At 37.7% G+C, this 14,216-nt stretch overlaps 2 protein-coding genes across 5 annotated transcripts; both read left to right on the forward strand.

Moving 5' to 3' along the window:
- The first annotated feature begins 164 nt into the window (after positions 1-164).
- On the forward strand, positions 165-3,092 carry gpatch11 (G patch domain containing 11). The gene is given in 9 exon segments (XM_039783760.1): positions 165-333; positions 588-814; positions 907-948; positions 1,049-1,169; positions 1,279-1,369; positions 1,606-1,701; positions 1,704-1,751; positions 2,496-2,577; positions 2,659-3,092. Coding segments are annotated over 9 exon segments (813 nt in total). The 5' UTR covers positions 165-283; the 3' UTR covers positions 2,715-3,092.
- Positions 3,093-4,117: 1,025 nt separating this feature from the next.
- On the forward strand, positions 4,118-13,426 carry LOC120547580 (interferon-induced, double-stranded RNA-activated protein kinase-like). 4 transcript variants are annotated; one of them, XM_039783058.1, is made up of 17 exons: positions 4,120-4,477; positions 5,255-5,381; positions 5,615-5,688; positions 5,792-5,941; positions 6,062-6,194; positions 7,199-7,266; positions 7,353-7,446; positions 7,845-7,876; positions 7,965-8,007; positions 8,100-8,179; positions 8,315-8,434; positions 9,373-9,507; positions 9,608-9,824; positions 9,914-10,057; positions 10,187-10,288; positions 12,115-12,177; positions 12,546-13,426. In XM_039783058.1, exons 1-17 carry the CDS (start codon positions 4,383-4,385, stop codon positions 12,681-12,683), a joined length of 1,815 nt encoding a protein of 604 aa, XP_039638992.1. In that variant the 5' UTR covers positions 4,120-4,382; the 3' UTR covers positions 12,684-13,426. The 4 variants fall into 4 exon arrangements, with proteins under 4 accessions (XP_039638994.1, XP_039638995.1, XP_039638992.1 ...); XM_039783059.1 differs by having other exon boundaries at positions 8,127-8,179; XM_039783060.1 differs by lacking the exon at positions 12,115-12,177 and having other exon boundaries at positions 4,118-4,477.
- The last annotated feature ends 790 nt before the right edge of the window (positions 13,427-14,216 follow it).

A 14,216-nucleotide genomic window follows, 5' to 3' on the forward strand; every position in this document is an offset into this window, starting at 1 on the left:
TGTGCAGAATATACTGCTGTGTCCTAATTTTTTTTTTTTTTAAGTTTTATCTATGTGTATTATTTTTCTCTAGTTGTCTCTGTGCATTTAATATAAATACCTTCTTCTAAAATATTTGTCAAAACCGCCGGAACTGTATAATTGTTGCGTACCTTGTAGCTACTCGGAATGTATCTTTGAACGAACCAAACATCGGGTGAAGCCATTACAAATGCACAACCGGATTATTAATTCAGCGCTGTAGCTGTTCTTTTCTACATTATTTCTCTTTTGCGCGGCCATAATGTCTGATGAGGAAGAGGACTATATGTCTGATGCATTTCTCAGTAAAATGTAAGCATGTTGTGTGTCCGCAGTTTATATTAATACATAAAATAAGGGTGTCGAGATTGTTAACTTAGCTAACGTTAACTGTTACATTACATGCACTGTTACATGTGTATCGTATTGCCCTGTGGTGTCAGTCCTATAAAATTAATGTTAATTCTGGGATTTTCAAAGTAGTGGGAGTTTACAGTCATGTTGGCATAATGGCTACCAGTGTTGTGTTATCCCAATAACTGTTTCTGTGTTCTTCTGTGTGTCAGACAAGATGTGAAGCCAGGTGTCAGCATGGTGAGGCGAGTAAAAGAAGCCTTGAAGAAGGAGACACAGCAAAAGGAGACGAACATCAAAAACCGTCAAAAGACCTTTAAGGAGCAGGAGAAGGAAAGCAGAGAGGCAGCTTTACAAAACTCCATTTGCAATGCGAACAAGGGATTTGCACTTCTGCAGAAAATGGGTTACAAAGCTGGCCAAGGCCTCGGGAAGGCGGGCAAGTTTCTTCTTTACTGAGTTATCTTATTTAAATCTGTTTTCCATTTGTTGCTTGTGTAATACTGTTAATCTATGTTATCTCCTTTACAGGTGCAGGAAGGGTTGATCCAATTCCTCTTAATATTAAAACCGGTAGGTGATACATTTTTATATTAATATATAGTGTATTTGGAAACAACATGTGCAATCCAACTGATGGCTTACATGTATTATTCTTGTTATGCTAAATCAGACAGAGGTGGCATTGGAATGGAAGAGGTGAAAAAAAGAAAAGCAGAGGAGGAACTTGAACATTATCGTCAGAAAGTACGAGCCAGACAACAGAATGAGACCAAGTCTCTGGAAGATTTTAGGTGAAGTTTGCAGCTGTCTATGAGATGCACCATGTCTCCAAACATGGCCACCCTCCTATAATACACATGTGTCATAGACTGTGTGTAATGATGTACTTTTTCATTTCAGGTCAAGAGTAAGGACAGAGAGAGAGGAGCGAAAGATTGAAGGAGATCTCAGAAGGAGTCAGCGAGCCTGTGAGCAGCTTGACAGTCAGAAGGTTGGAAGAATTATGGCTGTAGCACAGGCTCATCAGTACATCACAGAGCAAATGCTGTTTTTGCAGATCTCTACTCAGTCTTTCTGCACTGAGAATAAATACAAACGTGCCAAGAAAATTGCCATGCCTTAATCCAGAGAAAGAATTCTGTATATTCTGACAATTCACTCTACATCATTATAAAAACAACACTTGGAGTTTTCATTGTGAATTATTTGGCTGAATTGTCTTTTCAGGGCATCACTGTGCCTAGGGAAGACTGGTACTGGCCTAAAGCAGAGACAGATGACGATGAAGACGGTCTTAAGGAGGAGGAGGAGGAGGAGGAGGAGGAGGAGGGGACGACAAGGAGGAGGAGGAAGAGGAGATTGTGGAATTAACCGTTAGTATTTAGTTTACCTTGTTTATTCAGTGATATAATGTGTAATCCTAATATATGATCCCAAATCCATTTTGTTGTCACATAAATGTATGGTAATATGTCATCATTTTGGTGCATAGACTTTTTGATGGTAATGAAAATAGGATGCACTGGCACATTCTGCCGTTGTATTGTACACAGTTATAAAATTGGCAAATGACAATTTTATTTATATAACACCTTTCATTACACAGAAACCCAAAGTGCTTAAATAACAGCATAAACATTACAAGCATAAACAGAAGAAATAATACAGCAAAAACAACAACACAACAAGAATATAAACACACACACATATACACACACACACACACACACACACACACACACACACACACACACACACACACACACACACACACACACACACACACACTGTGCAAATGCCCACTGCCTGAGAAAATAAGAAGGTTTTGAATTAACTTTTGAATGTGGACACAGTTGTGATGGATCTCAGCTTGTTCCAGAGAGCAGGACCACAGTAATTTAAGGCCCCCTAATCGGACCTGGATCTAACTCTGGGTATAACCATAGACCATAGATAGTCTATAGGTATAACTAGAAGACCTCTGCATTATGACCAAAGAGGTCTGATGGGGGTGTGATCAGTGATCATACGGTACGATAAATGCATCTAGTTGAATTCTATGCTGTGACATCCAAAGTAAAATGAAAGTGTATGTGATATGTGCCTCTCTGTTACAGTCGTTTGACAAACTGCAAATTTTGACATCCTATTTGAGAGGAATCCATTTTTACTGCATATGGTGTGGGACAACATATAATGGTAAGAGTGATGACCACATGGCTGTAATTTTATTGTTTGTTTTTTATTGCCTTTGCTGATATACTGTATATATTTTTACAGATGAAGAGGACTTGTGCTCCAACTGTCCCGGGGATACAGCAGCAGACCATGAATGAACTTAATAAAAATATGTGCAGTAGTTCCCAGTGGAAAAAGCAGTTACAAATGTTTGACCCTGGAAGCATTATATTTGATATGCAGTTGAGGCAATTAGGTGATCAGAAGTGGAGTTTTTTTTATTTATCATCCCCATTTTAATCTGTTTTCCATCTCTGGAAGGACATCACTGTTTATAGAAACTAACCCTGTTTGAGGGTGGTGGTCTTGAAATTTTCTTTACATTTAGAAATCCTGTAGGAAATTGACAATACCTTCTTAATGTTTATATTTTTGAAAAGATGCACTTTGCAAGATGCTGATTTTATTTTTTTTTTAGAAATGTTTTAAGAGCAATTGCATACCTGTGTTTTCATTAAAATGTTTTAAGAATCTTACCTTGTGATCTTGTTTTAAGTTAGCTACTAATACAATCAATTACTTTGCTTGATGAAAGATGAAGATGAAGATGTACTCCTAACACTCTTTTCTAATCCTGATATTGCCATAATAGCGTATGTGCTCAATTGTGAGTTTATATGTGTCTTTGCTTCAATATCCTGTCTGGTGTCCCCGTTGGATTTCGATACCATTTTTCCCACCACGATATTGGATAGTCTGTATAAGCGTACCAGTAAATACACTATGGTTTCCTTTTTGCTTGTTTGAAAGGTCCAAGTTACCTCAGACTGTGAGTTTGTTTCTGAAGCGCTGAAACATGAGAAAAAGGTTTTGTATAATACATATAATAAATGGACGTCTACTACTTGACATTTATTTATATATATATATATATATATATAGATATATAGATAATGTCGACCATTATCTACATATGTGTCTAAAACTTTGGAAAAGCTATAGCAGATAATAAATAACACTCAAAAAGCTTAAAGAAAAAACTTGCCATCTAAGATCTGAAAAGGCTTTTAGTTAGTTTGATGATTTTTCAACGTTTTTGGCGCTTCTTTGCAGCATTTCACATTCATTCAGCTAAGGTGCTGACAAAAACGGATCGGGTGCTGCATCTAAGACCTAAGACCCTGATATATGCTAGACAGTAAGCTTCCTCAACGATTTTTTATTTTTTTTAATTGGCATTAACAACTCCAACTCCCATGAGTATTAGCTGTAGGCGCGGTGGTAAAGCTTCTTGGGAACTGTAGTTGTCGATTGCTAACAAAATAAACGCTGTCCTGTTTTATACAGTCTATGGTTTTGTCCCCCCAAAAAAACTTTCATTGAAGCTAAAACATTTCAAGAAGACCAAAACAAAAATCAAGCAGACGTAAGTTAACAATAACGTAACGTAACGTAAAATAATTAACAGTAGCATACTTAACATTAACGGCTGCTAGCCCAAAGAAACTCAGCACTTTAGTTCTCTTAATACATCCATGCTTTCACTATACTAACTTCCCCCCTGTTAAAACGTATCCACGGTGATAGCTTCCACTTGGTTCATAACCTTCATAACCAATTTTGATATTTCTGACATCATTTGAAGGAGCCATGTTGTGTGACGTTGCCGGAGAAAACGAAACTTACTGTGGGTAAGGCTGAATTCAAACAGCCCAGACGTACGAAGGACAAGACGTGGAAGTAGAGATGAGATGAAAAAGAAAAATATATAGTATTCTTGCACTTTGTGCTCGTAATTTAACTGACATTCCGACTAGTCATTTATAATGAACGTAGCTAAACTGAACGAGTATGCACAGAGACAACGCTTGGAGCTGAAATATGAGGACGTTGGATCCGTTGGCCCTGATCACATTAAAACGTGAGTTGCATACATTCTCTGGTGGGCTTTACGACCTGCATGCATGTCCTGTAGGCTATGTATGATTTAAAAAGATCTGGGACTTCAATGGGACATACTCATACTCTTATTGAATGGAAGGATAGTATTTTCCCATGGCGTTGGTTAGGGTGTATTCTATGTTGCTTTTAGGCCAATCATTGTCCCAGCTGTTGTCACTTTTTCCTTACCACATTTAAACCACGCAGGCAATAGATGTAACATAAGTTAACAGTGTATACCTTGAGTTCAGATATTATGAATTGTTTACTACATTATATTGTAAAAAACAAACGTGGAAAATAGCTGTAAGAAAATGTTGATGAATGGCATGGTATGAGTGTAAGGCTAGATGCAAATATGTTGAACCTTAATAGTCTTTAAGTGTTGTTTCTACTGTTACTGTGGCATTGAGTTAGATATTGAAAAATAATTATTCTGGATTCGATAATCAACTCATGTATCATACTGACACAAGTAGTAAAAAATAAATGTATTATAATACATTTATTTGAGGTAATTAGCTCTAGTGCTTGCGTAGCAATTAATACATACACATTTCACAGTATTTTTCACATGTAATAAAATTAATGACTTTACATTAGTCCCATTAGTCCCACACAGTTTTCTAATGAGGGCCTAAGGGGGTCCAACATATGATAATAACTTCACCTGTGGGAATGTTAATTAAGTGTGCAAATTCATGTCTGTACTCCTTTATTATCTTGTCTATTTAACAACGTTTATATTTTATCTCAGATTTACCGTAAGAGCAGTCCTGGATGGTAAGGCGTATCCTGATGGCGTGGGGAAGAACAAGAAGGAAGCCAAACAGAACGCTGCAAGAAATGCCCTGAGGGGCTTGTTGGAGGAACCAATCGACCCTGTAAGATTATTATACCTATTTATTGACCTACTGTTTGTGTAAAACTACAGAGGTAAGTAGTAATACACACTAGTTTCTCCTAGCTTAATTAAAGTCCCAGGAAAGTGCAGCGGGAAGTAATGAATTGAGATGCATGTTATTAGCTGAAATATTGTCATGAATGTAGTATTTTGTAGTTTCAAATAAGCGGCACTCTGACCACTTAATATAAAATCATACTTGTTGTTTTCAAGACTGGAGAAGAGAAATACAGTGGCACGCCAAGCAAACCAAAGGAGGAATTGAATCAAAATGTGTTGGACATCTGGTGAGCACAAACAGTGGAGACACATTTGTTTCTGTTTAAATATTTTAATTGGGTTTGATTATTAAAGGTTTTAATTCAATACTGATTTGTCTCGGTGTTACAGTGAAAAGACAAAGAGCTTGAGTGTGAGAACTACAGGCGACGTTTTTACAGACACAAATTACATAGGAATGATCAACAGCTACTGTCAGAGAAAAAAGCTCTCCCATGACTACATCTTAGAGAAAAGATGCGGTCCACCTCATAACCCTCAGTGAGTATGATTGAACCTCTAAACTGAATAGACTCTACATGCACTATATGAAAACCCTTGATAGATATGAGAGATGCATCTTAACAAGATTATCTAAATATTTCCTCTCTGCCTCCACAGGTTTTTCTACAAACTAGTGATCAACAATAAGGAGTACCCTGTGGGTGAGGGTAAGAATGCCAAGGAAGCCAAACAGAAAGCAGCTCAGCTGGCCTTGTCTGCTCTTCAAGAACAGACAGATTGGGACAGCAAGGTATTTCATATTTTCTGTTGTTTTTCTGCACCATGAAACCATAGCTGGCACAGCTTCCTTTGAAATTCATCACTATATACTGTAATATGCAAGCCCAGTCTTCTTCTTTTCTTTTTTGTGGCCACCATGTAAAATAAAAAATGTCAACATTATTATTTAAATTTAAATCTGGTGAAGGTACAACACTTCAAGCTTTACAGCAGGTTTTAAACATCCTCATATTATTTACACCATTTATTCAGAAGTTTGAACCAAGATCAGCATTACAGTTACTACCCATGCTGTCCATTGTAAATGTAGTTTTGTGTTCAATTGTCATCATTGCTGTGTGTGCAAACGAATATACAAAGCAGTGATTGATCATAATGACATTAAGGGTGTATTCTAGGGTTAAAGTAGCCTCGCTTTGCCAGTTCTTCCTTTACAACACCGCGGAGGAGGGTCTGGCTAGTCCACACAGCATTCTAGGATGGAAAAAAACGTGCTCTGGTTTATTGGCATTTCTTTAAACCAATCACAATCGTCTTGGGCGATGCTAAGCATGTGGAAAAGCTGCGGTGCCGCTGCAAAATAGCCTCAGGAAGGAATTTGTTTTGGTGCAACATGTGTACGTTCAAAAGTTGCTTTAGTCGTGCGAGAGAAAACTCAGATTGGACAGATAGTCTAGCTAGCTGTCTGGATTTGCCCTGCAGAGATCTGAGGAGCAGTTAACCGTAGTCCTCATAAATCGACAGGAGTTTAAAATGCCAACACAAAGGAAGCCCAAGACAACGGATATCCGGCTTAAATGAGTGAAATCCGGCGGAATTTCCGTCGGCAATGGAACGTCGAGGATATAGACTAGGGTTAAAGAGACTTGGTTGCACCTGCCATTCTGTTGTAAAACTGTATGTAGCCGTGTTGCTGGGTTGCTATCTCCATACCAGTGATTCCCAAAGTTGGAGCATCATTTACTATAAAACATGGTACCATGTAACAGCCGAACACTTCCTTTATGCTTTCAGGTATCTGTTTGGCCAGCTGTGTCTGAAGACAGTGCGCCAGCCAAGCTGTCCACCCCACCGAGCACACCGTAAGGCACTGAAAGAGCAGTACAACGGATGGTAAAGTTTATATGTTGGACATAATCTATTCAAGTGTCTCAATGTATTCTCCAAGGGACTCCCATGATGCAAAATCAAAAAGCGTGCCAGTGACAACTACAAGTGACTCAGCTGTTTTCACCAATTCATTGAATCCTCCCAAGGATCAGGTCTGTTATTTCCTATGTGATCCTGTTAATGCTATCATGGTTCATGTCAATGTTTTGTAATGCTCAGTCTATTTGAGATAATATGAGTTGCTTTAACTTACCTATTAGGTTAGGAACGGGCCTGCGTTATTCCAGTGGCAGTTAATACATGTAATGCATTACTAGGGTGATTTTTAGGGTTACACATGTATTTGGTGACAGCACACAATAGTAAACAATAATAGTATTGCAAGACAAATAGTTTGTTCTCAGCACACCAAATCCCCTTTTTCCATTAGACTATGAGCTCTTTAGATTACCGAGAAGTAAAGAAGGACTTTGTGCCTCTTCACCTGGAATTTGAATATGTGTATGCTTAAATACAATTGACTATAGTTTTTCTCCTTCCCATTACAAAGATTCAAAGTCCTGATGTGAAGCCCAAAATAAAGTAAGCCATCTTTAGAGACTCACTGTAAAGCTACAGTACATCATATTTCACCAGTTTTTGCTGATAATACTTGTTCTTGTCTTGATAGAATTGCAGCAAAGTTCCCAAATGCCTGCAAAAACCATAAAGAGGTAAAGTAAGAAGATATATTCCATTGTAGTTCATCTTGTTTTGTTTTTTTAACATTTAAATCTCTATATCATGACTTTATTGATTTATTTAGGATATAATGGTCAATTTCAATGTCAAGAATACAGATAATAGTCAGAGTGAGAAAACAACAAACCAGTCAGCGATCTCAAGGTATGGAAAATGAAAACATTGAATTACAATATTGATACAATTATTGAATGATTTCTAGCACTGCTGTGTTTATACGTATTTCATGATTATTCAAAAATATATATCACCTTTTTTACTTGTGGTTCATCTCAACAGGTTTACATCAGATTTTGACTCCATAGTGTGCCTTGGCAAAGGAGCCTTTGGTCAAGTTTTTAAAGCTCAACAAAAACTGATAAAGAAGTATTATGCCATAAAAATTGTCCGCTGCAAAGAGTAAGTCAAGTATGACAGATGTTTTCATTTTGTTTTCATCAAATGAGCTCTGTATAGTGTTTATTTATTTTTTGTAAATGCAAAATAGGTTGAAAGTTTCATTAAAGCTGCAGGAGGTAACCTTTAAAAAAAAAAAGCCAGAATTTCGAATTAGTGTGACCTCCTGCAGCTCTTCCCTAACCCAAGCCCCTCCCGTCAGGCGAGTGGGCATGCACCTGCTGCATACAGTAACATTTACGAGTACTAATCCTTCATTTCATCCAGATGGCATGCTGTTAAATAACGGCAATTCTAAATGACCATTCCTTTTTCTTTGTAAACCCCTGAAATGATATACTGTGATGCAAGGCTCTTGTAAGCTATGTAAACATTAGCTTGAATAAGCCACAGCTTTGAGCTAGGGTTAGCAGAAGGCTAAACTACCACATTTATGTTTCCTGTGGTGTGTGAGAAGAGACATAAACACAGCAAAGGAACGTGTTTGTGCTAGGCTAAAGGCTAACCCCAACAAACCATCTCTCCTGACGGTTTTCAGCAACTGGACTACTTTTTTAAACAATTGTGTTCCTATATGTACTGTATATAGATGGATGACAATAAAGTCTCCTATTTAATGGTTTAGCCTTGAATTAACTGCAGCTGAGCCTTTGGCTACGCTAAACAGAACTTCTACCGAAGGAACATGCATCTGCATTGGCAGAACAGCCAATAGTAACGCTCTCTCTCTCTGAAATGATCTGTGATTGGTCAAGGACAGCTAGATTTACGAAACCTGCATACAGAGCCAAGGATGGAGTGCAGAAGTCTAGTTTTCTCTCAGACCACTTAAATTAAAATATTCTGCTAGATTATTATGGAATTTTTGCCTAACAATGCCAAAAAGTAAACTACCTCCCCCAGCTTTAATAACCAAGTCATGTTCTTCTTGTTCTCCTTAGAATAAAAAAAGCTCTACGAGAGGTTATGGCATTATCAGACCTCCATCATGGCAACATTGTTCGATACTACACATGTTGGTTGGAGGATTCAGGATACCAATGGGACAAGGCAGATGACAGTGGTAGCACTTCACAGTAAGTCACATCCATTTATTAAAACCCTTACTGAACTGTACTTATTTTACTGAACGTGAAGGTATGTCATGTCACAGTTTTTCTGTTTCCACTTTTCTAGGTCGACTGGTAATTCATCGGTAAAGTACCTTTATATTCAGATGGAGTTGTGTGACACCAGAACCCTTAGAGTGTGGATTGACGAGAAGAATATTCAGAATGTGAAGAAATCTCTGCGAGACTCCAAAAGAAGAGATGAGAGTCTAACTATTGCTCAGCAAATGGTCAGTGCAGTCGAGTACATTCACTCTAAGATGCTCATCCACAGAGACCTGAAGGTGAGACAAAGTGAATAAAATCATCATTTATTGCATCACATCAGTCATGGAGCTACATATTCATTTGTTTATTTCTCTCCCATGGTTAGCCTGCCAACATCATGTTTGGGCAAGATGGAGAAGTGAAGATCGGAGACTTTGGTCTGGTCACTGATGAGAATGATGATGATGCTGAGAACCTTTTGGAGAGAACTGTGTACAAAGGAACCCCATCTTACATGGCTCCTGAGCAGGTGACTTTAGATTCATTTGTATTATTAATTATTTGTTGTCAAAGGCAAACCTGTGGGGATTTTAACCACTACTCTGTGCTGTAGAGCTAGAGTGCCTTTTGTTAATATTGTGTTCTTGTTTTATGACAGAAGAGAAAGAGCACTTATGACCGAAAAGTGGACATATTTGCTTTGGGTTTGATATATTTTGAGCTCCTTTGGAACCTCTCTGTCGGCAACGAAAGGAAAGTGGTGAGTTAATTAGGGACCAAAATCCTGCTATATGTCGATAATAACTGTTAATTAATAAATGCTTTTTGCTTTGAGTTTGTTTCAAAGATAAACAATTTACCAGATACTTGATTGATTTTCAAATTTTCTACAGAACACCATAGGTGTTTCTCACAGCATTTTAACTTGTCATAGTAGGAAAATCACAGGTGTTACTTATAACATTAACAATGGTTCCATTATATTCAAGTGTATCAGTATGTCATAACATTGTGACAGCAATTTAGCATGCACAATACTAGGACACTGAAACTGAAGCAGATAAATAGAATTCAGCCAACATTAGAAACTTTAAAAAATTTAACTTTTATTGGTCACATACAATTTACAGTACAATGAAATGAAATTCAATTACTGCATTTAACCCATTTGAGTATTACGAGCAGTGGACAGCTATAAATACAGCATCCGGGGAGCAACCCGAGGATCAGTGTCTTGCTCAGGGACAGTTTGAGATTTAGCCGCAGGAGCATAGGATCGAAACGCCAATCTTGTGGTTGAGGGGCAATTTTCTGAAAGATTATTGCCATTGCGCCATCTACTGACAATAGGAAGCCAACCGTATATGACAAAGATCATCCGATTTACATGAAATTTACATGGTGTGGTCAACCTATGATATACAGCTGCATGACATATAATTAATACTTTAATGATAATTTTAATAAAACATGTATCTCAAATCAAGCAATCTGATTGGTTCATAGCTGTGATGTAATACCACATATAATGGCTGTGATAGGAATTTCTTTGAATTTCATTATCACTCCACCTCTGATAAAAAAACAAAAACGTGAGACTAACGAACTGATAGCTGATACCATAGAGGTAAGCCATTCATCTGCACACACCCTGCTAGAACACATAGCTAGTTTAAAATCTGCAATGTATCCCTCTAAGTCTATGCTATATTTGAAATATTTTCACCGCTTTACCTTGCGGTCACACAGCTCTTTTCGACGGGGACCTGAAGCTGTTATCTAGGCTCTCTTCAAAGCCACCAGACTCCATTGATAAAAACAGCTATTTTACCTTGCAGAAAACAGGAGTTGCTCTACCGCTGCTTCAAATGGTTAGTTGCTTCTCTACAGCTGTCTTCATCGTTTAGTTTGTTTGTTATTGTGTGCCTTTAAGTATTAAGCAAAATAAATTCTGTACTAAAAGTCTGCGCTAGCTGCTAGTGAAGGCTAACATTACCTGCACTGCATTCCATAGCAATCGCCTTGGTATGTGTTGGCAGCCAGCCTAGGAAGGCCTATTTTATTGTGAACATGATTATTTATAAATAAAATCTATTTAAATTGGAATGTGACTATAACTTAAACATTGCGATACTTGATGACAGTTTTATAAAAGCCATAGCTCCATTCAGTCTGTGATATGTTGTAATTATATCACAGATAAGCGAGTTGTAGCTGTAATATAATCACAACATACCACGGCCTGTCCTGAGCTATTGCTTAAGTGTCGTCTAACGCCACATAGTGGATAGAGGAAGTGGTACAAAATTTGCAACAGGTCATTTTTAGCATCACACACTCCATGCAGGAAATGTCTAACCTGCCACAGTCACAGAAATGCTATCAACCGACGTCCCGGCAGAACCCCACACGTGCAACAAGGTGCGAGGGCCAATTCAATGCTTAATATACAGTATTATTTACATATGTGCTTTTCCTACTGTGACATGTCAAAATGCTGTCTGTGGAAAAGGCCTATTGGAGAGTTCATAAATTTGTATCATGCCAATTATTTTTTTCTTCCTTTTCTCACTGCATAAACTCCAGATTTGGGATGATGCCAGAAATCAAAAATTTCCTCAAGGATTTCCACAAAATTTTCCCCAGGAGGTAGACCGGCATTCTTTTTTTCACTTGACAGATAAAACAGTATTTTCCTCAGGGTGGCCATCATTTGTGATGGTCTCCAACAGGGCAGTAGTAAGGCTGAGGTATAGGGGTTTACAACAGTTCATTTGTGAAGCCTCAATAGATAAGGAGCCAAAACAGGACTGTTGGTACGTGTATGTATACAGTAATTTAATAAAAACATTAAATATCAGCAGGACAGTTGACTGTATTAAGAAAAGATTTACTTTATGTTGCCAAGGTAAAGTCAGCTTGAAGGTAATACAGTTAAGTGGAGCCTCAAAGACACAGACTCAAGGCAGCATTTATTGATATTGTGGAGATCACAATAGCTGTTCCTTTTGTTGCAGACCAAAATCATTAAGTCAATGCTGTGTGCGAAGCCAGAAGACCGACCTGAAGCAAGTAAACTAAAGATGGACTTGGAAGAGTGCACTCGTACACTTACAATGTTTAAAGATATGCGTCGTGACAATAGGACTGTCTGATTATTACAAGGAAATACTCAATCAGCAAAAGTATCAGTCATCACAAGCAAGACTATTTATTCAGCAAGTACAGTAATTGCATAATACTTTTTCTTGCAAGTGTTTGATTGCTACAGGGGGATGCCTCTTTGAAAACTGTTTTCATGAACTGATGTGATGAAATGTATCATAATTATGTAGTATTGATGAGAGAAGGCACAGAACCTTGTGCATTTTATAATCAGGGAATTGTGTCATTCCGTGTCAAATCAGGTATAGGTTTTGTTTACATTTTTGATTTAGTTCAAACTTTATGTATATGCATTTGAGACCATATATTTTGAGAAATGCATAGAGCATTGCATTATTTTCGCACTCTTATATATAGATAACTGCATCATTTTCCCAACCTAACAAAACATCTCTCAGGCAGGAAGCCATTTTTAGGGTTCAGTATCTTCAGAAATATAACTCCTAGACTTGAGGACCTATAGCCATGATATTTGGTGGGGGCATAAACAAAACAGCATACACCAGATCCAAATGATTGAAAGGCACAAGCAGATGTCATATTTGTAATTGCTGGCCCTTGAAAATGGAAAAAAGTTCAGAACAGTTAGTTTTGCGGCCCCAGGCAGTACCCTAAAGTATATACACATGGACCTTTCCATACTTCCGGCGGGAAACAATATTTGATTGATGTACCAAATTGCAGGGGCTTTAACATAAACTGAATCTTACATAAAGCAATTATCACAAGCCAAGGCTGCAAATCTGTGTGATTTCCTTCTAAGTTTCAATTAATATGATATCAGGGGTACTAACCAAACCGACTACCCAGCATAGACCTGTATTATGCAATGAAGACAAACTGAGACACATACCCCTTTTCACACAAATTTTCATGGTCCTAATTTTCAATTCAATTTTATTTATAGTGTCAAATAACAGACATCTTATGACACTTTACACATAGAGTAGGTCTAGACCACACTCTATAATTTATAGGGACCCAACAATTCCCCCAAGAATAATTGCACACAGTGATAAGGAACTACTTCCTTTTAACAGGCAGAAACCTTGGACAGAACCTGGCTCTCTGAAACCAAAATAATAATAGTAGTAGCACAGTCCACATCGCCATTCTTGATGACATAACAAAATGGAAAAAAGTGCAAAATAGGTGGTTTGGGGCCCCCAGGCAGTCTCCCAAAGTATATACATATGGACATTTCCATATTTCCTATAAATACAGTATTTTATTATTTTGCCAAATTTCAAGGGCTCTAACATCATCAGAATCTGAGTTATGGCAAGAATGGCGATGTGGACTGTGCTGCTATTGCTATTATTTTTGCTCTCTCAGAGAGCCAAGTTATTTCTGAGGTTTCTGCCTGTGAAAATGAAGACCTACTATATTTGTTAAGTGCCCTGAGATAATGTCTGTTATGATTTGACACTATAAATAAAATTGAATTGAATAAAAAATTAGGACCATGAAAATTGTCTTCATTGCTCAATACAGATCTATGCATGGGTGGTCGGTTTGGATAG

This window comes from Perca fluviatilis, chromosome 19 (genome assembly GCF_010015445.1).
Source record: "Perca fluviatilis chromosome 19, GENO_Pfluv_1.0, whole genome shotgun sequence".
In the NCBI taxonomy this organism is placed as follows: domain Eukaryota; kingdom Metazoa; phylum Chordata; class Actinopteri; order Perciformes; family Percidae; genus Perca; species Perca fluviatilis.

What these genes read in the sequence shown, in the direction of transcription:
- LOC120547580 (XM_039783058.1), top strand. Translation starts at nt 4,383, where the DNA reads ATGAACGTAGCTAAACTGAACGAGTATGCACAGAGACAACGCTTGGAG. An exon ending in AGACAGATTGGGACAGCAAG is followed by an intron (nt 6,195 to 7,198) that starts GTATTTCATATT and finishes TTATGCTTTCAG; the next exon opens with GTATCTGTTTGGCCAGCTGT. An exon ending in TCATCCACAGAGACCTGAAG is followed by an intron (nt 9,825 to 9,913) that starts GTGAGACAAAGT and finishes TCCCATGGTTAG; the next exon opens with CCTGCCAACATCATGTTTGG.